The sequence below is a fragment of the Piliocolobus tephrosceles genome, chromosome 14 (genome assembly GCF_002776525.5).
Source record: "Piliocolobus tephrosceles isolate RC106 chromosome 14, ASM277652v3, whole genome shotgun sequence".
NCBI classification, from domain to species: domain Eukaryota; kingdom Metazoa; phylum Chordata; class Mammalia; order Primates; family Cercopithecidae; genus Piliocolobus; species Piliocolobus tephrosceles.
Window position 1 is genome coordinate 13,767,505 of NC_045447.1, and position 19,205 is coordinate 13,786,709.

Sequence of the window (19,205 nt, forward strand, 5' to 3'; positions counted from 1 at the left end):
TGGGATTACCAGTGTGAGCCACCACGCTGGACCTCTGGCTGGGGTCTTAAGCCAGGAAAGATGGGGTAGTGGGGAGCAGATGGGACGGGCTGATGAAGGGCTCAAGGAGAGATGTCATGATCCAGGTCACCCAAAGCCCAGCCATTCTGGCTTGCTTGGGACTAGAGTCAGCCCCAGGGGTGTGTGCAGGGTGAGAAGGATGTGGCTCCAGTGGCCACTGCAGTGGTGGAGTGGCATTGGTGTTGTGCTTCTGGTTGGCATGTCTATGGAGAGCAGGACCCCTGTCATTGCCAGGGGCTACAGAGACAGTGCCCGGGTCTGCCAAATCTGGTCTCCCACTGGGGGAGGCTGCGGAGGGAGGCCTGGCTGAGCAAGCGTGTCTGTGGGCATCTGTGCCTCTGTGTATGTGGGGGTGGAGGTGATCTTAATCCAAGTCCACCCATGAGTAAGAACTGCCATGTGAGGGCCTGAATCATATGGGAGAGAGCTGTTCCCTTTCCATCCAGGCCATCTCTCTGAGTATATCAAGGACAGTGTCCACTTGCTGCCCCTTGCTGTCCACTTTACCCTTGACGTCCCCTGAACATTTGCTAATCTTCCTTTTTTTTTTTCTTTTGAGATGAAGTCTCGGTCTGTTACCCAGGCTGGAGTGCAGTGGCATGATCTTGGTTCACTGCAACCTCCACCTGCCGGATTCAAGCGATTCTCCTGCCTCAGCCTCCCAAGTAGCTGGGATCACAGGCGCGCACCACCACACCTGGCTAATTTTTGTATTTTTAGTAGATACGGGGTTTCGCCGTGTTTGCCAGGCTGGTCTCAAACTCCTGACCTCAGGTGATCCGCCTGTCTCAGCCTCCTAAAGAGCTGGGATTACAGGTGTGAGCCACCACACCTGGCCTCTAATCTTCCTTTTTAACGATGGGCAATGGGGCCTGAGGCCCAGCAGATACAGTATCAGAAGGCACCTGTGGTGCTTGTTGTCAGTGTAGCATCCCAGTTTGTGGTCATTGCCACTGGCTTTCTTTTCACTATTGTACTATACAGCTTCCTCCTTAAACATTTGTTTAAAAGCATTTTTTAAATAAAGTTTCCTCTAATTTTACTAAAATCATTTTAGTGAAAAGAATGGAATCATCTGAAAGAGAAACAGTAAGTCACGCTGAAGGTGGAAAGGGAAATGGGGAAAATCACCGAGAGGGGCTGTGAATGACTGCAGTTTGGGTCACATGGGACTCTGTGCCCTCCGAGGGCCCCTCCCCAATTCCATGATACTCTCTTTTTCCCAGGAAAGCATTTCCTTTTTTTTCTTTTTGAGACGGAGTCTCGCTCTGTCACCCAGGCTGGAGTGCAGTGGCGTGATATCAGCTCACTGCAAGCTCCGCCTCCCAGATTCACGCCATTCTCCTGCCTCAGCCTCCTGAGTAGCTGGGACTACAGGCGCCCACCACCACGCCCGGCTAATTTTTTGTATTTTTAGTAGAGACGGGGTTTCACTGTGTTAGCCAGGATGGTCTCAATCTCCTGACCTCGTGATCCGCCTGCCTTGGCCTCCCAAAGTGCTGGGATTACAGGCGTGAGTCACCGCGCCCGGCCAGCATTTCTTTTCTTTTTTTTCCTTACCTTTCCCTCGGCCCCACATTCTCTGACCCAGGAGTGAGTGTACCCTGCACCTCTCTCTGCAGCTGGCACAGGAAGGCAAGGAAGGGGCCGAGGCTAGTGTCTGAACACCTTTGGGAACGTCTGGCTTGTCTTCTCCATTCGGCGGGGTCTGGCTTTCAGTCTGAGTTGGATTCTGCACAGCTCACCATTCCAATTAGTTCCATCAGCAGTTTAGCAACAATGCCAGTTCTCATAACAAACTCTTTATTTTTTATTTTTTTACATGCCACCATGTCCAGCTACTTTTGTTTATTTTTTGTAGAGAGGAGGTCTCACTATGTTGCCCAGGCTGGTCTTGAACTCCTGTCTCAAGTGATCCTCCCACCTAAGCCTCCCAAAGTGCTGGAATTACGGGCATGAGCCACCATAACCGGCCTCCAATTCCCATTCAGCTAACGGTGTACTTAATCTCCCATCCACCCACCCCATTCGTTTTTCCACACCATCAGTTCCTCCCAATGTCTGATTATGAATTTTTTTTTTTTTTTTTTTTGAGAGATGGAGTCTTGCTTTGTTACCCAGGCTGGAGGGCGGTGGCACCATCTTGGCTCACTGCCACCTCCCAGGTTCAAGCAATTCTCCTGCCTCAGCGTCCCGTGTAGCTGAGACTACAGGCGTGTGCCACCACGCCCAGCTAGTTTTTGTATTTTTTGGTAGACAGGGTTTCACTGTGTTGGCCAGGCTGGTCTCAAACTCCTGACTTCTAGTAATCTGCCTGCCTCAGTCTCCCAAAGTGTTGGGATTACAGGTGCAAGCCAGCACACCTGGCCAACAAATTATTTATTTTAAAAGTTATTAAATGTATGTGTTCTGATAAGGATATGGACCATAGCATTTAGTCCAGACTTTTAAATCAAACCTTTGATCATGTCTTTATTTAGATATATCCCATCTTGTGGCAAAACAGATATCTCAGCAACTTACAAAAATAGATAAAGTACAATAGAATAAAAATAAAAAGATTAGGGTAAAGGTAAAAGCAGAAAGCTAGAATGAAGCGAGTCTAGTAGGAGACTCAGCACAATTGGAAAAAAAAGGGTCTCCAATTTGACTTTGAGCTTCCCAGCAGCCAAAACAAGGAAGAAAATATGACTGGTTACAAGATTCCTACCAACAGTTAGTCTGGGACTTTGGTGCAAAAACAGACCTGGTTTATACCTTGACTCTACTGCCTGTTGGAGACATGACCCTGAGCAGGTTGCTTAAGCTCTCTGAATTTGAGGCTCATCACCTGTAATGGGGAGGAATAATGCTGGCCTTGGGGCTCCTGGGTGGGGATTAGTGGTAAAGCTCTAGGAGGGTCTTGTCCTCACTAAGCTGCATGTTCTTAGCTCTAAGAGGGAGTTCACAGCCCAACCCTGAGCAGGAGAGAACTTGACCAAACCTGTGGCATGAAAGAGGTGGGGCTGGATTCCAACCCAGGGCTCCCTAACTCCCAGCCAGGGCTGTCTGCCAGCCATCCAGTGCCATGTCCTGTCATGACAGCGGCTTCCAGTGCTGTCCCAGAGTTAAAGATGCTTTGGAACACATGGGCTTTCAAGAGCCCTCAAATCATTCCCAGGAAAATCCCTCAGTTCCACCTTTAGCACTACCCTACCGCAGAGAAAGCAGATTAAATGTGAGGCCTGGACATCTCTAGGGGGAACCCAAGGGGTAGCCAAAGCCCCTCATAAGTCATGTTGTTCAGAAACACCCGAGACAGCTTCCTTTGCCTTTGTAGACAAGGTCATCAAGAAGACCTGGTCCTCCTCAGTCCAGGCCCTCCCTTGTTTGAAGTACCTTTTGCCAAAAGTAATAAAGTCCAAGACAGGTAAAAAGAAACAAAAACAAAACCAAAAAAAACCTCAAAAGCTGTTGGGGGCCAGATTTCCATGACAGCTCACAGGCATGCAGCTGTGGGCTTGTTCCAGTTCCCCACAACAAAAACCTTTCCTTTCCTCTCCTCACCAACAGGACAGTATCCAACTGTCTTCGAATTTTTTCTCTGTAAATTTATACTTGACTTTGTTCTAAAAATGACTGGAGGCATCTACTCCTTGGCTTGGCATTCAGGCTTTGTATGAGCTGGCCCCAACCTCCTCCTTGGGGCTTCTCTGTGGATGTAGTTTGGGGATAAAAGCAACAGCCTCCCTTTCTGGAGCTGCCACTGGAGTGACAGGCTGGTGGCAAAGAACACGCACTGACCAGCGCCTGGAACAGGGCTGAGCTGCTGTGTGAGCCTGGGTAAGTCTCTTCTCCTCAGTGTCCTCATCTATAAAATGGGCACATTCAGGATACAGACCTCCCACTCTTGTGAGACTGGCAAGCATATGCCCGTGGCAAGCTTAGCACAGTTGGTACTCAGTTAATGATGATGGTTTCCTTATCTGATTTTGAAACCTCGTTCTCCACTTAACTGCCTATGTGATGAGTGTCCTCATTGTTCTAGGCTCCAACGGGACCATGTGTAAATAAAATGAAGAAACTGGCTGGGCGTGGTGGCTCACGCCTGTAATCCCAACACTTTGGGAGGCTGAGACAGGTGGATCACCTGAGGTCAGGAGTTCGAGACCAGCCTGGCCAACATGGTGAAACCCTGTCCCTACTGAAAATACAAACAGTTAGCTGGGCGTGGTGGCAGGCCCCTGTAATCCCAGCTTTTCGGGAGGCTGAGGCAGGAGAATCACTTGAACCTGGGAGGCGGAGATTGCAGTGAGCTGAGATTACGCTGTTGCATTCCAGCCTGGGCAACAAGAGTGAAACTGTGTCAAAAAAAAAAAAAAAAAAAAAAAGAAAGAAAGAAAGATAAGAAAAAATTGCCCATACCCACCACGTAACCCACTTACAAGGGTCTGAAAACAGAAGAGGCCTAGTGAATGTTTGGAGGCTGTGGCCGGCATTCCCCCAGAATGCAATGCTGCTTGCCCTTTAACTTTTAAAAATTAGCCTATTCTTACTTTCCTTTTTTTCAGATTAATGAAGAAAGGGGGGCCTTCTCCTTCTTCTCACATGGTTGGGCTATGATGTCACGAAAGACAGTCTTGTAAAACCCACACCCAGGGCCAAGGGAGATGCTGGGGCCTTGCAGCCCCCTGGTGAGTCTGTAAGAGGAGCCTGCAGCGGTTTATTGGCCAGGGGTGGGGGCTGGATATGACCACGATGAGTCAGGCCTGGCTGGGCTGGGTGTCATCATTCCCCTGTATTCCAGGGTTGAGTTAGAGCTTAAACAAAACATCACCTGACAATGCCTGAAAGAAGTGTAGGCATTTCCTGGCCAGGCGCAGTGGCTCACACCTGTAATCCCAGCACTTTGGGAGGCCAAGGCGGGGGGATCACCTAAGGTCAGGAGTTCGAGACCAGCCTGGCTAACATGGTGAAACCCCCGTCTCTACTAAAAATACAAAAATTAGCTAGGCGTGGTGGTGGGTGCCTATAGTCCCAGCTACTAGGGAGGCTGAGACAGGAGAATCGCTTGAACCCAGGAGGCGGAGATTGCAGTGAGCCAAGATTGCGCCACTGCACTCCAGCCTGGGTGACAAGAACAAAACTCCATCTCAAAAAAAAAAGCATTTCTTTACACCCTTACACTCTTGGCTGTGCAGCTGACTTTCCTAACATGGCAACTGGTATTCAAACTTACAGACATCCCGGGAGCTGGCATCGGGACAGAATGAAGGCAGCAAGGGCTAGGGAGCGGCTGGGGATGAGTAGTAATGTCCTTCACAGGTGCTGGGGTGCCTTCCCAGGTAGGGCAGCCTCCATGACAGAACCTTCTGGAAGATTGTCTGTGCCCAGCTCCCAGTGTGACACTCAGCTGCTCTCTCAACTTTTCTGAGCCTCTTTCTCTTTCATAAAACAGGGAGCTGGGCTAGAAAATTTCTTTCCAGCTCTAAAAATACTGTCTAAACAAAGCAGAAGAGGGGCAGGCTTGAAGGCCTTGTCCTTTGGGCTGTGTGGGTCTGAGGCTCTGGGGAGCCATCAGTGGCCCTGGGCAAGGTGGTCCCCCCGTGCATGCTCAACCCAAGTCCTGGGGTTGGACTCTGAAGCCAGGAAAAGTCCAGTCTGCAGACCCTCAGTTCTTCCCTCCCCGTTCCCACCCTCTGGTTCTCTCCTGCAAAAAGAAGGCCTGATGCCTCCGCTGGACCAACTACTCACACCGTGTCTTCTGCAGCCCTCAGGCTGCTGGGCCAGGTCAGGGCTGGCAAGGAAGAGGGAAACTGTGTCATCCTGGCACCACGCCAGCCTTGGGCCTAGGGTCTTATTCATGGCAGACCCGGAGGTATCCCTGAGTGTGTAAAGGTTATGGGTTTGAAAGCCCAGAGAGAAAGGACAAGGCGGACTCCAGGCCCAAAGGCTCTGGGATGAATCAGGGAGGGGACCCAAGGTCTAACTATGTGAGCAACGCCAGTGCTTCTGGGTGGAGAGGGAGCCTCAGCTCAGCTCCCCACCCTGGCACAGCTGCCTGCTGCCTTCTCAGCTGCTGCTGCAGAAACAAATGACGGCACTGATGAAGAATAAGAGAAAATAAAAATGAGCGCAGAGCAGAAAGGGGCCTTGGAACAGAGGACGGGATTTTCTCTCGGGGTGTGGTTTCTGCTCAGCAGCTAGGTGACGGTAGAGGTTTGGAATGTGGCCGGACAGCGGGTGGGGTGGGCTGGGCTGGGGGACTGGCCAAAGACAAGAGGCAAGGACATTGGCTAAGGGACCCAAAGCCCAGGGCCACCAACAACTCAGCCAGAACAGAGCCCCGGGATGGCAGGCAGAGCCAGGGCCTCCACCCGACACCAGCACACTGGCCCTAAAGGCCTCTGGTTCTGAGTGGTCCTGGGAAGGGAGAGAGAGTTGAGAGAACAAGGGAGACCAGGGGAGATGGGAGAGGGCAGGGAGGGGACGGTGTGTTGAAGTGTCCTCATCTGTAAAACGGGGCTGTCGTGAGAGCACAGTCTGCCTGATCACAACTGAGGCATGAGGCAACGGATGGTGCCTCTCTGAGCCTCTGTCTCCTCATCTGTTAAATGGGTTCATGATCTCTACCTCCAAGGGAGGTGCTGGGAGAATCAGGTGGGTAAGTGTGTGGGAAGTGCTTGGCACGGGGCTCTGCAAGTGGAAGCAAGTATTACCCACTGGTTGCTGAGGAAGCTCAATCCTGGTGACCACCTCATGCCCAGTCCCAGCCCTGGGCTGGCCCCCAATAAATATTTGCGGACTGGGTCAGTTGCAGGAGCTGCTGTGGAGAGCCCCTCCCGCACTGCTGCCCCTCTCCTGGGAGCACAGGTCTCCACTCAGACCACAAAGTGGAGGGTGTAGGTGAGCTGGTGGCCATTGTCCCAGGCGTACAGCACCCGCTCCTTGGGGTTGTAGTCGATCTGGGTGGTGTAGGCGTGCTCGTTGAGGAAGGGCAGCTGGGGGAGTGCGTCGGTGCCCGTGTGCGTGTCGAAAGCATAGGCGACCTGGCCTTCCTGCTGGTTGTATGTGTCCACGGCATACAGGATGCCACACACCAGGAAGCAGTTCCCATAGGAGTTCCGCCGCAGCCGTGTCTTCCACGTGGTCTCCCGGTGCACCGAGAGATCGCCAGGGTCCAAGCGGCTCAGGACGATCACCTCGGGCTGGGCCTCATCGCGGTCGTCCACGGCGGGGTAGATGACCCACAGGCCACTTTCATCCACGGCAAAGTCGATGTCCGAGTGGCCGCGCCACTTCCAGGGTGTGGTGTCCTCGTATACCACGTCGGGCAGCAGCGCCCAGGAGGCCACGAAGCGCTGACGCAGGTCATACTTGATGATGTTCTTGGTGAAGGCGCGGTTGTAGTAGAAGGCGCCCTGGTACACCACGTGGCCCGTGCCAATCCAGTTGTAGGGCAGCTTGTACATGTTACTCCAGCGGCCTGCAGGTGGAGGGCGACGGTCACCCCAGACCTCCTGAACAACCCCAGCCCACCCACATCCCCTGAGACCACCAAGGGCTCTCAGTGGCCCAGTAAGCAACTGATGCCAAGCATATGCAATGTGCCTGGAGCTGGGATGACGTCTTACTGTGGCACGAGCGTCTCCCGAAGGAGGTCTATTGTCATCCCATCTGCTTAAGAAGAAACAGGCTCAGAGGATCAAGGTCACCCAGCTCTGGAATGGCACAGCTAGAATTTAGACACAGGGTGACATTAGCCCCATTCTTTGTCTCCAAGCCTTCATCCCTGCTGTTCCTCTGTTAGGACTGCCGTTCCCCAGGCTGTCTGCTTGAGGGATGCCTGCCCATCTTTCAGAGCCCCAGGCCAATGTCACCTCCTCCAGGAAGCCTTCACTGACCTCCCTACTCTGAGTGAGGGGCCTCTCCTCCAGCCTCCCATAACCCTTTGTCTTTTTGCCCCCCAGGACACATCTGCAGCAGGCAGACATAAGCCTTCATCTTGATACTTATCACAGGCTTCTTCCACCAGCCTGTGAGCTGCTTGAGCAGAAAGCCGGCCAATTTTGAGCTAGCAGAGGAAGGATTTTAGTTGTTCCAGGCCTTTATTTTTCATTTTTTAGTTGTTCCAGGCCTTTATTTTTCTTTTTTCTTTTCTTTTCTTTTTTTTTTTGAGAGAGTCTCTCTGTCACCCAGGCTGGAGTGCAGTGATGCGATCTCGGCTCACTGCAACCTCTGCCTCCTAGGTTCAAGCGATTCTCTTGCCTTAGTAACTGGGATTACAGGCACCTGCCACCACACCCAGCTAATTGGTTTTTTTTTTTTTTTTTGAGACAGAGTCTTGCTCTGTCGCCCAGGCTGGAGTGCAGTGGCTGGATCTCAGCTCACTGCAACCTCTGCCTCCCGGGTTCACGCCATTCTCCTGCCTCAGCCTCCCGAGTAGCTGGGACCACAGGCGCCGGCCATCTCGCCCGGCTAATTCTTTTTTTGTATTTTTAGTAGAGACAGGGTTTCACCGTGTTAGCCAGGATGGTCTCGATCTCCTGACCTCGTGATCCACCCATCTCGGCCTCCCACAGTGCTGGGATTACAGGCTTGAGCCACCGCGCCCGGCCTTTTTTTTTTAAAGAGACGGAGTTTCACCATGTTGGCCAGGCTGGTTTTGAACTCCTGACCTCAAGTGATCCACCTGCCTCGGGCTCCCAAATTGCTAGGATTACAGGTGTGAGCTACTGCGCCCGGCCTTTAGTTGTGACTGCATGGCTCTTGGGGTTAAGTCCAAACTCCTTCATCTGGCTCACCAGGCCTGCCCCAGCTTACTCAGTCACCGTCCCCCCCACCCCAGGCCATCACGTTTCCTGTCATTGCCAGGCCTCTGCATGTGCTGAGCCTTCTGCCTGGAACACCCTTCCCTCTTCCTTCCGCATGGCTTACTCCTACTCTTCTTCCAGGGCCCAGCTCAGCATCACCTTCACGGGGAAGTCTTCCCTGATCTTTAGGCTGGGTTCCCATAGCCCCTTCAGCACGCCCTCTAATGCTGTACTGACATTGTCTCTTTAAGCCTTTGCCTCCCCGACCACAGTGTGCATTTCTGAAGGGCAGGCTAGATCTAAATGACCCCTTCCCCGCATCGTGCCCCAGATCTGATAACCAGAATTCTGCCCTTCCCTGTGCCGTCAGCTCCATCCTGACCCCTGCCCAGACCTGCAGCTCCTCTAAGGCCAGAGGCCCTGCTCACCTATAAAACAGGTGATAACCCCACCTCCTGGAGGTATGTAGCAACCATGAGCTGATACATGGGGGGGGGCGAGATCCGCACAGGGTAAGCACTCAACAAATGGAAACTCAGTATTGGCCCCTTGACGGTAAGTCACGCTTGCAAAGGCAGGACCATGTCCCTCTTTGCTGCTGCATTCTGGTTCCTGGCAGGGTGCTAGCGCACAGGGGTGCCATGGGGTCTGTCTGGGCCTCCAGCCCAGTGCCCTCAGCCCAGACCCCCTCCTTGGGGTGGCTAACAATCTGGAGTTCAACCAGGCTATACCACAGAAACCCACAAGGCAAGAAAAGCCAAGTCTCCACGAGGACCCCTCCCCAGGCTGTCCATACCCGGCCCCCTCCCCACCTCCGGGGTGCCTGACCTTGCTTGAAGTTTTCCAGGTTGCGGAACTCCACCAGGCTGTTTCCATAGTAGTAGTTGGTGACATAGATCCTGTCGTCTCGAGCTGCAGGGTCCTTCATCCAGGCTCCCTCGTGGCGCCCATAGCTGTGGTGCCTCACGGGGGGGTCCACAGCCCGGAGGGTGCCCTCACAGCTCGCCTCTCTGCCTGTGGGAGGAGGGCAGGCAGCATTGGTACACAGATTCCCAAAGCCCCCAGCCAGAGCAACAGGCTGGCAATGTTATCTGGGTCTAACTTAAATCTCTCCTGATACTTTGTTTATGGCCTTCTTTCCCCTTTCCTCATCATCAAAGCAATGCCTGATCATTACCAAAAACATAAAACATTCAGAAAAGGAGAACGGAGGCCAGGTGCAGTCGCTCACGCCTGTAATCCTAGCACTTTGGGAGGCCAAGGCAGGTGGATCACCTGAGGTCAGGAGTTCAAGACCAGCCTGGGCAATATGGTGAAACCCATCTCTACTAAAAATACAAAAATTAGCTGGGTGTGGTAGGCGGCGCCTGTAATCCCAGCTACTCAGGAGGCTGAGACAGGAGAATCGATTGAACCCAGGAGGCAGAGATTGCAGTGAGCGGAGATCGCACCACTGCACTCCGGCCTGGCTGACAAGAGTGAAACTCTGTCTCAAAAAAAAAAAAAGAGAATGGAGAAAATAAAAATCTTCAAAGTTATATTATTCGTCATATGTGGAACCTAAAATAGTCAAACTCGGCCAGGCACAGTGACTCACACCTGTAATCCCAGCAATTTGGGAGGCTGAGGTGGGAGGATCACTTGAGCTCAAGACTTGAAGACCAGCCTGGGCAACAGAGCAAGACCTTGTCTCTACAAAAAAAAAAATTTTTTTTTAATTAGGTGAGCATAGTGGTGTGTACCTGTAGTCCCAGCTACTGGGGAGGCTGAGGTGGGAGGATTGCTTGAGCCTGGGATGTTGAGGCTGCAGTGAGCTGTGATCACACCATTGCACTCCAGCCTAGGCAACAGAGCAAGACACTGCCTCAAAAAAAAAAAAAAAAAATTAAAATTGGCCGGGCACAGTGGCTCATGCCTGTAATTCCAGCACTTTGGGAGGCTGACGTGTGTGGATCACAAGGTCAGGAGTTTGAGACAAACCTGGCCAATATGGTGAAACCCCGTTTCTACTAAAAATGAAAAAATTAGCTGGGTGTGGTGGTGGGCACCTGTAATCCCAGCTACTCGGGAGGCTGAGGCAGGAGAATCACTTGAACTTGAGAGGTGGAGGTTGCAGTGAGCCGAGATCACGCGATTGTACTCCAGCCTGGGCAACAGAGTGAGATTCCATCTCAAAAATAAATAAATAGGCTGGGCGTGGTGGCTCAAGCCTGTAATCCCAGCAGTTTGGGAGGCCGAGACAGGCGGATCACGAGGTCAGGAGATCGAGACCATCCTGGCGAACACGGTGAAACCCCGTCTCTACTAAAAAAAATACAAAAAATTAGCCGGGCGAGGTGGTGGGCGCCTGTAGTCCCAGCTACTCGGGAGGCTGAGGCAGGAGAATGGCGTAAACCCGGGAGGCGGAGCTTGCGGTGAGCTGAGATCCAGCCACTGCACTCCAGCCTGGGTGACAGAGCGAGACTCTCTCTCAAAAAAAAATAATAATAATTAAAAATAAATAAATAAATAAATAAAAATAAACATTAAAAATTTAAAAAATTAAAAAGTCAAACTCATAAAAGCAGAGAGTAGAATAGTGGTTACTAGTGGATGGGGGAATTGAGGAGATGTTGCTTAAAGCACTCAAAGTTTCATTTAGACAACAGGAATAAGTTCAACATGTCGTATACTTGAATACTGCTAAGAGAGTAGATTTTAAGTGTTCTTGCCACAAAAAAAGATCAGTAATGTGAGGTAATATATATGCTAATTAGCTTGATTTAGCCATTTCACAGTGTGTACACATATCAAAGCATTACGTTGTACCTTATAAATACGTACATTAAAAAAAATTGTTCTTTCTGCAGTATGCCAAACAAATGAATACATACAATTTTTGTCAATAAAAAAATTAATTTTTTTCTTTTTTGTTTTTTCTTTTTTATTTTACTTTTTTAAAAATAAAATTTACACTCTTATAAAATTAAAAAAAAACCCTAAAAACTGCCATTATCCAAAGAAAATTTTTTTTCCGTTCTTTTATTCTCTTTTTAAACATTTTATTTCACAGATCACTTGAGGTCAGGAGTTCAGAACCAGCCTGGTCAATATGGCGAAACACTGTCTCTACTAAAAATAGAAAAATTAGCCAGGCATGGTGGTGTGTGCCTGAAATTCCATCTGCTCGGGAGGCTAAGGCAGGAAAATCTCTTGAACTCAGGAGGCAGAGGTTGCAGTGAGCAGAGATCACGCTACTGCACTCCAGCCTGGACGACAGAGTCAGACTCCGTCTCAAAAAACCCCCCAAAAAACCAAAACAACAACAACAACAACAATAATATTTTATTTCAATAGTTTTTGGGGAACAGGTGGTTTTTGGTTACACAGGTGAGTTCCTTAATGGTGATCTCTGAGATTTTAATGTATCCGTCACCTGAGCAGTATACACTGTAGCCAGTACATAGTCTTTTATCCCTTACCCCCTCCCACCCTTCTCCTATGCAAAGCAAAATTTAAGCATGTGGTATTTCCTTCCTTTTCTTTTTTCTTTGCATGTACGGTCATGCAGACATACTTTAAAAAACTGAGTATACAGTTTTATGTATCCTGTTTTTAGCTTCCGTTGAACAAATTCTCTCATCTTTAAATAGCCTTTTAATGATGTGATTTCAAGGTCTGCCAGGCCGGTGGACAGCTGTGCCCTGAATTTATCTGACCAGTCCTCCCCATGTCAGCCATTCGGGTTATTTCCACTTTTCTGACATTAGAAATGATGCCATGATGCAACCACTTAAGCTGCAGCTGTTGTTCCCACTGCTGGTGAATCCTTCAGGAAAAATTCCTAGAAGTGGAATGACCTTGGACCAAAGCAGGACAGGGTTTGAAGGACTGTCACCACAGAGAGCCAAGATCCCTTCGGAAGGATGGGATCAATGACTTAACGAGGAAGATTTCTACCATGAGACACAAAGCAAAACTATAAATGCTGACATCAAAACAGGGCCAACGATTGGATACAGGAAATAAAGAAATAAAAATAGTTGCTGGATTTAATGATGGCATTCTAGGTGACATTTTAAGAAGAATTTGTTGAAAATACTACCTGGGCTGGGTGTGGTGGCTCATGTCTGTAATCCCAGCACTTTGGGAGGCTGAGATGGGAGGATCACCTGACATCAGGTGTTAGAGGCCAGCCTGGTCAACATAGTGAAACCCTGTCTCTACTGAAAATACGAAAATTAGCCAGGTGTGGTGGCAGGCATCTGTAATCCCAGCTACTCGGGAGGCTAAGGCAGGAGAATTGTTTGAACCCGGGGGATGGAGGTTGCAATGAGCCAAGATCTCACCATTGCACTGCAGCCTGGGTGACAGAGTGAGAATCTGTCTCAAAAAGAAAAAAAAAGCTCTGCCTCCCGGGCTGGAGTGCAGTGACACAATCTCAGCTCACTGCAACCTCTGCCTCCTGGGTTCAAGCGAGTCTCCTGCCTCAGCCTCCCAAGTAGCTGGGATTACAGCCACCTGCCACTACACCTGGCTAATTTTTTTATTTTTAGTAGAGAGGGGGTTTTTCCATGTTGGCCAGGCTGGTCTTGAACCCCTGATCTCAGGTGATTTGTCCGCCTTGGCCTCCCAAAGTGCTGGTATTACAGGAGTGAGCCACCGTGCCCAGCTGTAAAAAGCATTTCTTACCTTGAGGGCTTCACAGAAACAGGCTGTGGGCTGGATTTGGGCACAGGCTACAATGTGCTGACCCCTGTGAGGCTCACTCACCTTGGCTGGAGACTTCTGGACCTGAAGGTGGCTCGGTGGGCAGGAGACTGGTGGTGGGGGTTGGGGTGGTCATGGCGGTGGTGGTGGTGGTGGCAGGGACTGAGGTGGGGGTGCCAGGAGCCAGGTCCACTCCCTCTGAGGACCTGGGCTCAGCCTCATCCTGCTCTGCGGAGTTGGGCTCTGCGGAGTTGGACCTGCCCTCTACCTTGGGCGGCAGTTGCTCCAGCCAGGAAGTGCCCTGGAGGGCGTTATCTGCAGAGAGAAGACCCCATGCTCACATCCCAGCACCAGCTGCTGCCACGTGGGTCTCCGTCAGGTCTGCTGGCCCCAGGGAGTGGAGGGGGGGCCTCCTCAGGGTCTCCCCACACCTGGAGCGGCCGAAAGGTCTCAAAGTGGGAGGCAGGGAGGACTTCACAGTCATGGCTCTAAACCCAGCAAGGTGGCCTCAGCCAAGTCCCCCTGCCTTCCTGGGCCACCTCTGTGAACTGAGAGTCATGAGCCCCCCATGCTGGACTATGGTGGTGACTACAGAAAAATGTACAGAAACATTTGCACAGATTCCAGCAAATACGAGGTACCAAAAAGGAGATCCCTTCCTACGCATCAAGCACTTTGTACCAGTTCTCTCATTTGCTAGATTCAATTCTAGAGAGAAGCTCTTGTTCCCATTTTACAGGCCTTCTCCTTTTACTCTGCCATGGAAAATGCAGCTGCTGCCAGAATCAAATGCGACGGTATGAACGAAAGTGCTTAGAGGGTTGGATCCAGTGGCTGGTGCCTGTAATCCCAGCACTTTGGGAGGCTGAGGCAGGCAGATCGCTTGAGCCCAGGAGTTCAAGACCAGCCTGGCCAACATGGCAAAACCCTGTCTCTACTAAAAAATAGAAAAAATTAGCTAGGTGTGGTGATGGGCGCCTGTAGTCTCAGTTGGAGGCTGAGAAGGGAAGATCACTTGAGCCCAGGAGGTCAAGGCTTTGGTGAGTCATGATCGTGCCACTACACTCCAACCTGGGTGGCAGAGTGAGACCCTGTCTCAAAAGAAAAAAGGAAGGAAGGAAGGGAGGGAGGGAGGGAGGGAGGGAGGGAGAAAGAAAGGAAGGAAGGAAGGGAAGGAAGGGTTTAGGGAAACACTTTTGTGACACCAGCCAGGTATGGTGGCTCGGTCCTGTAATCCCAGCACTTTGGGAGGCAGAGGCAGGCAGATCACCTTAGACCAGGAGTTTGAGACCAGCTTCGCCAACATGACGAAACCTAGTCTCTACTAAAAATACAAAAATTAGTCGGGCATGGTGGCATGTGCCTGTAATCCCAGCTACTTGGGAGGCTGAGGCAAGATAATTGCTTGAATCTGGGAGGCGGAGGGTTCAGTGAGCTGAGATTGCACCATTGCACTCCAGTCTAGGTGACAAGAGCGAAATTCCGTCTCAAAAAAAAAAAAAAATTGTGCCGCCAGGGAGACAAAGGAATGGTGCTGTTATTACTATGATGGTCTGGTGCCCGGGGGACCGCCTGGTCAGCTCGGGGAGGGGCTCAGGGACCGCTTGACTTGAGGACAATAACCTGACTTCTTTTTTTCTCCATTTTGGGCTTCCTCTTTGCACAGGCCCTGCTGTGGACAGCCTGGGCCTTGGTGGGGATGGGGGTCATCCCCCTGGTTGAGGAGGACCACAGGGAGGCCTGGCCTCAGCAGCCTGCCAGGACGGGGTGCCTGTTCCCACAGGCCTTGCTGGCAGAGTCAGATGCCTGCAGCTGTTCTTAGGCAGTGTCCCAGCCAGGGGTCAGAGGCTCTGTGCCATGTCCAGACCAAGCTGGCAGGGCTTGGGCCAGCAGCTGGGACCAGGGGGAAGAGGCCCCTGAGTCCTGAGAGGCCAGGAAACAAGAAGGCTCTCAAAGGAGCCTGGTCCCTGACTGTTTCACCTCCGTGCACCCCTTGCACATGGGCTGGAAGGAGGGCTTTGCAGGAGGAGGTGGTCAGCAGGACCCAGGAAGGGGAGGAGCAGGTTTGGGACACCCCTCTGGGACATCAGAAGAGAGCAGCCATCTGGGGAGGGTCTTAGTGGGGGAATCAGGAACCACAACAGGTAGAGATGGATCAGAAATTTGGGGTATCTTGAAACTTGTGTCTCTTGTTTGCCAATTACTTTGTCACCTTTCTCTGTGATCCAGCAGAGAGCTGCAGGAAAAATACAAGAGGCTGTGGGCTCTTCCTTGGGGATATAAGAAGAGGGAGGAGATGGAGAGGAAATGAGAGATGCCCCCAAAGCCCTTGTCACTTCTCAGGAGCCCGGTATTCTCCTGCCCCTCACTGTGGCGGCTGCCTGGTCATAGGAATTTTTTCTCACTAGTCTATGAGATCTGTGGGGACAGGGACTGTGTCTCTACCATTCCCTGTCACCTGGTCAGAGTGGACCTTCAGCACATCTTCAAATGCACAAAGAAAAGTCCAGCAAAGGTGAAGACAGCTGTAAATACTGGAAAGCCACCGAGTGGCCCTGCAGGTTGGTTCTGCTATTTCATCCCAGTGACCCCCGAGTGGGGTGTTATCCCCATATGTGGATGAGCAGAGGGCACCCAACAGGTAATCAATGGGTGTGACTGAATCTGGGGTGGTCCAACTGTAGAGAAGATGAGGGGATTCCTAGGAGGCATCCATCCCCGACTCCCCAGGGTCCCCATTCCCCTCCTACTCACCTGCCACCGCCTCGGTCACCTCCTGCTTGCCCGCCTTGTAGTAGGTGAAGCCCCGGATCACAGCCTGCTGCTGGGCCAGGGCACGGGGCTTGGCTGTGGGCTGGAGGAACCTGCCCTTGCTGCTCTCCTTCCTCAGCTTCTCCACCTGCAGCAGCTTCTCCTTGGGAGGTTTTGGGAGGCCTCTGTCTGCAAAGCTCTTCTGCACACTGCCATACCTGCTGATGTCCTTGCCTTTTCCTCCAGTTGTGTCCTGGAAGGGAAGAGAAGTCTCAGACTTGAAGGACAGTAGAAGAAATGTTATGGGGAGTCCTGGGGGCTCAGAACGTGGGGGCTGGAGGTGGCCATGTTGCCCCAGGCCCTGTGTCCCAAGCGCTTATGAAGTCACAGCTTTCCTTTACCCCACCATGGTGGCTACATCCATGACTGGTTTGCCTCAGTTTCCTCACCCAGCTCTTTAGTTCCCTTCCAGGCTTGAAGTCCAACCTGATAGGTTAGATTCCTGTCCCACTTCCAACTCCTGTCCACTCCCCCTGGGGGGCAGGCCAGAAGGACCAGCTCCCCGGGAGGCAGCCTCCTCTAGCTGCTCACCTTCCCAGCCTTGTCTCTCTTCCTCATTGGTCTTAGTACGTGGGCAGGGGAGAGGTTCTTAGGCACCTAGGCAAGGTGACCAACTCATCCCAGAGTGCCTGGAACATTTCTAGTTTTAGCACTAAAAGTGCTGCATCCTGGAAAAACCCTCAGTCCCAGGCAAACTGGGACAGGGTTGGTCACCCAACCCGTAGGATATGCCATTTCTAACGTTTTGTGTTTTGTTATTTTCACTTCCTATTTAAATGCCTCTGATGCTGGCTTGGCACAAGAACACAGGGCCTATGACATCACTCATTGTTAGGCAGAAACTCCAGCAGATACGGCAAGTACAGTAGCCGGGTGCCTTCTGCACCATTGCCAAAACACGCTTCATTCTCGCCTGCGGAATTGGCACGGGAATGAGCAGGAAGCCAGCTGGGGGCCAAGGCACAGGCTTCCTAGCCGCTTTATCGGCATCTAGGTGGTCCCAGTTGCAGACACAAATGGCCCCATTATCACAGTGTCAGCAAAGGAGACCGAGATGTGGAGAGGAAGAGAGGAAGAGGGTGGGCTTGGCAGTCACGCAGACCTAGCTGCCAGTCCCAGCTCCACCACCGCCTCTCCATGGGACCTCTCTCCGTGCCTCATCTGCCAAATGGGCAGTGTCACCCCTCCTCCCAGGTGACTATGGGATCCACTGACAATGTCTGTGAGAAAGTCAAGTTTTAAAGTAGGAATTTCACAAATGTCAGCTCCCTTCTTCAGTCACTAACCGAAACACAAGGCCAGTGTGAACAATGGTGTGGCTTGTGTCTTGCCCGAGGGTGACTGGCCAGAGGAGCCCGAAAGGGGTTGAATCCAGTCTGCACTCCATTCGCCAAGCCACATACCCAGCAAAGGCTGGAGCCTCTGTGCAAATGGCTCACCCAAAAGTGGTTGTTCTTTCTAATTGATCTGCTCAGAGGGAGAACCAGCTTTGCAGTTCATCTGCCTACAGAGACGATGTTTATCACATTTGCACGCAGGTTATCTGTCACGGGTGACTCTGCCTAGTGACAGAACCAGTGCCTCTGCTCACTCTGTGCTCTGAGCTTAGAGGTGGAGTGCCTGGGTGCACTGGAGTTCTCTACCTCAGGGTGGGTTGGATGAACGGGTATCACCCAGCCAAGGGCCCAGCCACAGCAGGGGAGGCTAGAAGCGGTTTTGCTGCAGCCAACCTGGTCTCTGAGGGCTAGGCAGGGGGCACTGCCTCCACAAGCTTGTCCCCACTAGCTTCAAACTTGGGAATGAGAAGGTTGCCAAACACCTGGCTTAGGGACCAGCCCCCTTGGCAGGATCCCCAGGCCTATCCCCATTCCCTGTGCTGACTGTGTTTGCTGTACAGCAGGTACCCCCTGCACCTCACCCTGCCAGGGACTCTCTAGCTCTGCCAGCCCTCAACCCCATCTTACAGCCCCAAACCCCCACCAAGCTGGCCCTCAGGGCCAACGTCCTGGCACACTGAGCTCCCAAGCTCAGCCAGCTCCCGCCCTGTGATCAGAGCTGGGGCCTCACCTGGGCCTTGCTACCAGTGCCCGTGGCAGGGGTGGCAGGGGCAGTGGCGGCGGCGGCATCCTTCTGCAGCAGCTGGAGGCCCAGGCGGGACAGCTCCTTCTTGATGCCCAGCATGATGGCGGAGTGATTCTCATAGTGCCTCAACTGCTCGCTGAGGTGGCGCATGCTCTCCTTCACCACCTCGTTCTCCCGGCTCAGGTTGGCCTTGATGCTCTGTGGAGGGGGCAGGATTGGAGGTCTTTCCTGGGCCAGCTTCCTCTGGACCCCCAGCCTGGAGGGACACCCCAGCTTTGGTCATTAGGCTTTGCTGTCCAGTCCCCTAAACAGGCTGGGGGCGGTCCCAGCAAGTATGGGCAGGAAAAATAGGCCCCAAGAGACCCTGTATTTATGAACTTTTTGAATTTAAAAAGTGAAGGAATAAAAAAATTATGTGTGCATGGTACTAAATTTATAAGATATAAATGGCTATAAAAATGTCACCCTCCCACCTTTATTTCTCAGTGCCAACAGTTATTATAGATTCCTTGTGTATCCTTCTAAAGAGAGTGTGTATATTCAGAGGAACACATGTATACATACACACATATTTTTACCACTTTGCTTTTTTACTGAACAGCCTATGTTTGGAACTGATGCATATCTGCATATATTGTGCTCTGTTCCTTCTCATGGCCACACAGTATGCCATTGCTTGAGAGGCTACAATTTATTTACCCAGTCCCTTATTTTTTCTTTTCCTTTTCTTTCTTTCTTTCTTTTCTTTCTTTCTTTTTTTTTTTTTTTTTA

General features: G+C 51.5%; 1 protein-coding gene across 2 annotated transcripts in view; it reads right to left on the bottom strand.

Annotated features, from left to right (window-relative positions):
• Positions 1 to 5,221: 5,221 nt before the first annotated feature.
• OLFML2A (olfactomedin like 2A) overlaps positions 5,222 to 19,205 on the bottom strand; it is a 34,624-nt gene continuing 20,640 nt past the window's right edge. Inside the window, exons 4-8 of one of the 2 annotated variants that reach the window (XM_023217164.1) lie at positions 18,420 to 18,632; positions 16,296 to 16,545; positions 13,605 to 13,856; positions 9,681 to 9,866; positions 5,222 to 7,525 (exon numbers count right to left, since the gene is read on the bottom strand). In XM_023217164.1, coding sequence (XP_023072932.1) covers positions 6,921 to 7,525; positions 9,681 to 9,866; positions 13,605 to 13,856; positions 16,296 to 16,545; positions 18,420 to 18,632 — 1,506 coding nt within the window. In that variant the 3' untranslated portion in view covers positions 5,222 to 6,920. Of the gene's footprint in view, positions 7,526 to 9,680; positions 9,867 to 13,604; positions 13,857 to 16,295; positions 16,546 to 16,883; positions 17,078 to 18,419; positions 18,633 to 19,205 lie in introns of those variants that run through there. The other variant, XM_023217165.1, reaches the window with a different exon arrangement.